Below are 5,954 nucleotides of genomic sequence, written 5' to 3'. Positions count from 1 at the left end.
TTATAATTCATGTGTAAAAAATTTTTAAACTTTATTTATGTACAGAAAAATTTTAAAAAGGCAATACTAAATTTCTCCTTACACACTTTTAGCACATAGAAAATTAACCAGAAAATTGAAATAGAAATCTGAATTAAAAATTTACAACTTATACATTCAAAAATCAATGAAAGAATATTGTAGAGAATACATGCAAATTGACTATTTTAAAGTGCAGTTCACATCACAAATCTCATAGGGAGATGTGATATTCTGTTTAGAAAATATATCAATTATTACATTGTTTCTACCAACCACAACATAGAATAAAAAGGCAATTAATTATGTAAACCCTTTATAATCATCTAAACAGACGGGTTAGTACTAAGAAAACAAAACCAGTAACTTAATGATAGATAACTCATGAATCATGATAATGCAGCAAAAGAAAAAAAAATTACACAGATAAAACATAAAAAGCAAACGAAAATTTTCAACATATATAGAAGATGAAAAAACGGAAAAATAAAACAGATAATATAAGAAATATTACTATCAGATTAAACTCAAGATATATTGGATTAACAAGATGTTAAACTCTATTTTCAATTTTCAGATGTTCTTGAGTTATTTTCCCTTCATATTTGGAAAGAAGATCATAATTCAAAACAAAATAAAACTTGAGTTTCTTGAAGCTTCTTCCCACTCAACTTGCGAACCCTTAATTTTATTTACAGCAAAATCACATGTTTAAGTTGCTCAATTGAATGTTAGCTCCTAATTCTCTTTCTCATATTTATGGCATCCCTTGTGCATGCTGCTAAATCTAGGTGTTAACTGGAGGCAGTAATCAATGAGAAAAGTACATTTATGTATAGTAATCGGCAGTTCAACACAATAATATAGCGTGTGAAAGATTTTCATGGCTAAAATTATTGATGCTAAATCTGCTTCTCCTCAAAAGCTATTCACTATTCATTTTACTCCCAGTAGTTTAAAGCTAAATTAGATACAAGATTAATGAAATAAGCACATATTGCTTGATAAATAAGAGGCAACCAGGGATTTTATAAGAAACTCCACACTTTGCATCTTAAGTCTGTACGAGAAACGTATTATCAATAAAAGAATCTATATTTAAAAAGTTTTGGATTGGGTTCATAAGATTTTGAAATGATAAAATTGAGGCTAAAGTAACATAAGACAACAAAATGAATAAATGCCGAAAAAGGTACTTCATCTTTATATCAAATAGAGAGACAGAGAGTGCAGGCGAAACTATTTATAGAGTACTTATCCTTTCAAAACATGTTCAAGTAAGCCCCTCTGGAGGCACCAAATGCCGTCGATTACTGGTTTGACATACAAGGTGCAGCAAGTTTATATACTCAAAATAAAACAACTCTCATACTGTAATTTTCTGTTTCTGGGTTTGCCATCATTTGCTAGTGAACTTCTAAAAACAACCACGATAAAGGTAAGATTAAAAGAAGTATATTATGTAATCTGCAAAATAAAACCTATAAAGTTTTGCATAACCAACTAAGAAATATTACTATTAGATTTGATTCAAAAGATATACTGGATTTAAAAAGAGACTAAACTTCATTTGCACTTCTCAAATGTTCTCCCCAAGTTGTTCAGTTGTATGTTGGCTCCTCATCTTCTTTCTTTGTTTGGATCTTTGGTGATGCTAAACTTGATGGTGAACTTGATGTTCTGCAAAAAAAACAGAACTGGTAAGAGTCAAAATGCAATGAAAACTAACAGAAATAGCTTGGTGCATAATGCATAGGAGAATAGCTTGGTAGAAAGCATACGAGAATAGTTACCTACCGTTTTCCTTTTCTTCTTCTTGTTATCCTTAATGTCACTTGGAAGTGTCAAGAGACTCTCTGTATACATAGCATCGGTTACACTGATGTTATGTACAAAACAAGGATATTTAACACGTGGGAGCAGCTGTCCTCCCACATTATATATGAGAAACTTTTTCTTTTCTTCTTTATCCAAAATAAATTGTTCTCCAATAATATCACCATTATTGGATAAGCACAAAGGCCGGAAGTTTCCACAAGGAATCTGATAGAGAGTCCAAGATGAATGCACTTTATATTCTTTCATCACCCATATCTCAGTTTTATCGCTATCATTATTGTAATAATATAAGGCTAGGCAGCCTCCTAGTAGGGCGAGACCTGGATAGGAGCATGGCAGGTGTTCCGGCGCAGATATGGTTGAAAAGGTCCTTTCCTTCAGATCAAAGATAAGAATAGCATCACTGTAAGCTTTAACAGGGAAAGGCACCCAATGAATAGCACCATTCAAGAACAACCCACAAGACGGGTACTCAAAAACACGCAAGGATTCGGGAAGTGCAACATCAAGATTAATCCATGAATTGGTTCTCAAGGACAAGCAATCCAAGTGATCTCGCCTTTCCCACTCGATCCAAGCTACAACAACTAAGTAATCATCCCGGGATGCATCATAACCAAATCCATACAGGCGGGCACTGTAGGGAAGCCTAAAGCCATAGGGAAGCCTAAAGCCATAGAACATACGACGATGAACACCATGAGAATAGGATATTCTTTTGCTGAATCCAGTGAGTGGGTTCCATACCACAAGAAAATGTGGGTGTCGATGCAAGAGAATAAAACCTCTGCAGGATCCCAAGACAGCAAAATCAGAAGGTGGTTTCTTTTTGAAAGGCGGACACATCTCTTTTTGGGATGCAGTCTAAGTAAACGAAGTAAGCCATAGTGTCGTTTTTCATGAAGAAGCATGCGTTGGTGGCAGCGGGAGAGTGGTGAAAATGAAACTCCGCAAAGTCAGGATCAGAAATTAGAGAGCACCACAGCTTGGAAACGCACCTGAGGCGAGCGAGATGTCTGATCGGCACCTGCAGTAGGATTCTGTGAATAAGCTCAACAGGGAGGATCTCGTGAATGTTCTTGCTCTTGTGATTCTTCTTCTTCTCCATGGTGGATTCCTCCTTTGCTTTGTTCCCGATATGCTTCAGCTTCTTCTTCTTATCCATGCTTGGATTGCTGAGCTTTTCACAATTAGTATAGCAATTCTTCACTCAATCCCGGGACTTGAAATTGTTTTGAAAACATAAAACTAAGGGAAGGGAAGGGAAAGGTCACTTTTGGATTGGCTATTGGAAAAAAATAGGGTTAACTACCAAATATTCGAATGGATCATACATTATTAAAAAAGATTGAGAGTGTAAAGTGTAATTTCTAATTTTTTATTATCATCTCTTTCATATTTATTTTTTATCTCATTTATAAAATTAATAGTGAGATATCGCACTTTAGTCCATTAATTATTAAAAAACAAGTAATGCTACATATACACTAAAATCAGTCACTAAAGTTGGCTACCAGTATAAAATACATGTTGGAATACAAATAACATTGAAAATAATTAAACCACACATATATTTATATATGGTTAATTTTAGTGGCTAATTTTGGTGTACAAATATAATTTTTGTAAAAAAAATTGAGAAGATTTATTTCTCCAAATATACTCTCAAATGGATTTAGATTCTCTAAATTTTAAATTTGTAATTTAAAGGATAAAGTGTCATCTTCTATTCTTGAATGGTTTCTCTCTCATATTTATTCTTAGTCTCACCTATGAAATAAATGGTGAGAGATCACACCTTATTCTCTAAAATAAAATTCAAAATTTAAAAGATTCAAATCCCTCCCAAACTATTCAAACGCTTATAATAATGACTTTCATTTTTATTATTGACAAAAATAATCTTAAATAATTTAAAAATGTACACAAAATGCCATCAAATGATGTATTCTCATTCTCTATTAGTATTAACAAAAAGTGTCTGAGCTGACAAACAGAAAAGTTTATATGACAAACAAATATGCCTAGTTGGACCCATTTTCAAATTCTCCAATTCATTAACTCTAATCTTCAATTAATAATCTAATTTCCAATAATATATTGAGAAGTTAAAACATTCTAACACTATAAAAGAGGGTCAAAAGGAATAAAAGAGTTAATACTGTAATCATTGTTGTCTCTCTATCTTCTCCTTCTTATCGAGTCACCATCAAAGATCATCATCTATCCACCGTCACTGCATCGATGGTTTAAAGAGGCATTGTCGTATCTTGGTAGTTGTTTATCTGACAAGGTACACATATTATCTTCTCCATTAGGATTTAGAAACTTTGTGTAGTTCATATTATTGTTGTTATATGGTCTTTGATGAAAAAAATCGCAACTAAGTATATGATAATGTTGATTTTTGTTCGTTAAAATTTTGCTTTTTGCTATATGAGTTGTTTGATGCATTGCATTGGTTAGGGTTTAGTTAGTTTCATTTTTTTTTCTATTTTAGAAGAATAATTTTAATAGTTAATTAAAATTCTGTTAGTATTAAAATGTGTCTTTTTTTGCTTGAAATTTCAGATGTCAACACTCATAATATTCTTGATGCACCATATGGGTAGGTTAGAGAGAAATTAAAAAAGTAGAATGCAATATTCTGAGGGATACTGTGAGCAACATTGACAAGGTGTTAATGAGCCTTTTGATATTGTGGAACTGTTTTAGCATTTTTTTTTTTATGTTAATGAATTTTTTAGATAAATTGTTTAAGTTGTTTTGGAAGTTATTGGACTATGTTGTGTTTGACTCTGTTTAGTACTTATTATGGTACATTACTTATTTAGGGTATATCATTTAGATAGTGTCACTTGATCATAGGTTATGTTTGAATTACAAGGAATGTTAATTTACTTTTTGGGAATTACTAATAACTGTCATGTAACTTGTTATATGATCAATGTAACCTACACTATATTTAAATGTTAATTACAAAGTTTATACTACACTCTGAAAAACACAACACACATTAGGTTCTCATCAAACTACACTCTAATAAATAGTACATTTTTAATACACATCAGGTAACACAATACAAGAGTTGTCATTCAATGTTTCAACCGAATTTGATACATCCACAGTTATCAAAATACACTCTAATAATTGATATTTATTCTTCATTCACTATTTAGCATTAGTACAAATTAGTTCTTAAACAGAGCAATGAAATTGATAAAAATACCAACTACAACTCCAATGCACATCATGATTAGAAGAATTTCAATCCTCTTCAATTTCTTTTTCAATTCTTTAGTAAAAACATGTAGTACCATGGGGACTATGTCTTTATACTCCATTGATTCAGACAGCTTTCTGATACTCTTCTTTTTTAGTTTTCTACGTGAAGAGAGCATGAATTTGTTGTTCCAAGAACATTCCTCCTCTTCAACCATATATTGCTCTTCCAATCCATCAATCAATTGAAAATATTTACAATTCTGGTTTTTATTCTGCTAATAACACAAACAAAAAAGTGATGAAGGACAGTGATAAATCAAAAGGTACGAAAAAATATTAAAATAGGAACAACAACGAATACCCATTAGAGAGAAAAAACTAAGTCATGATTACCTTTTATAGTAGGCACCGAAAGAATCACCTCCCTGGATTAGTATTTGTCTTCGATTTCAGAGCAATAACAGCAACAGAGCAGAGACATGTACCATCATACCGCTTCGAAGCATACTCTTCGCACCTATCGTTGCATTTTTCTGCCATTGATGCAAACCTTCGCTTCATTCCATCTCCATCCATGGTTAAACCTCTCTTCAAATGCATCACGTTCTGATTTGAAATTGGAATTAAGGTTAATGAATTGGGAAATTCGGGAATGGTCCAGGTAGGCATCTTCGTTTGCCACATAAGTTTTTCTGTTTGTCACTTCAGAGTTCAGACACTTCCATTTATAGAGAACGCATCATTTGATGGTGGTGCATTTCGTGCACGTTTTTAAATTATTCAATATTTTTGTTGATAAGAAAAGTGGAGGTCATTATTTTCAGCGTTTGAATAATTCGGAAATATTTTTTGTGGTTAACCCTTTTTTTAAA

At 32.3% G+C, this 5,954-nt stretch overlaps 1 protein-coding gene across 1 annotated transcript; it reads right to left on the bottom strand.

Annotated features, from left to right (window-relative positions):
* LOC107607801 (F-box/kelch-repeat protein At3g06240-like) lies at positions 1,142-3,022 on the bottom strand. The gene is made up of 3 exons (XM_016309703.2): positions 2,856-3,022; positions 1,816-2,524; positions 1,142-1,698 (listed from the first exon to the last, which is right to left on the bottom strand). Exons 1-3 carry the CDS (start codon positions 3,020-3,022, stop codon positions 1,639-1,641), a joined length of 936 nt encoding a protein of 311 aa, XP_016165189.1. The 3' UTR covers positions 1,142-1,638.

Source organism: Arachis ipaensis, chromosome B07 (genome assembly GCF_000816755.2).
Source record: "Arachis ipaensis cultivar K30076 chromosome B07, Araip1.1, whole genome shotgun sequence".
NCBI classification, from domain to species: domain Eukaryota; kingdom Viridiplantae; phylum Streptophyta; class Magnoliopsida; order Fabales; family Fabaceae; genus Arachis; species Arachis ipaensis.
The sequence above is the reverse complement of the archived record's forward strand: the minus strand, read 5'-3'. Positions and strand labels throughout refer to the sequence as shown.

Bases quoted from the DNA above. Each gene is read 5' to 3' on its own strand.
- LOC107607801 (XM_016309703.2), bottom strand. From the start codon at position 3,022: ATGGATAAGAAGAAGAAGCTGAAGCATATCGGGAACAAAGCAAAGGAG. The intron at 2,525-2,855 runs GTGCGTTTCCAA...CTATGGCTTTAG, and splicing joins AGACATCTCGCTCGCCTCAG to GCTTCCCTATGGCTTTAGGC. The intron at 1,699-1,815 runs GTAGGTAACTAT...TTTTTTTTGCAG, and splicing joins AGAAGAAGAAAAGGAAAACG to AACATCAAGTTCACCATCAA.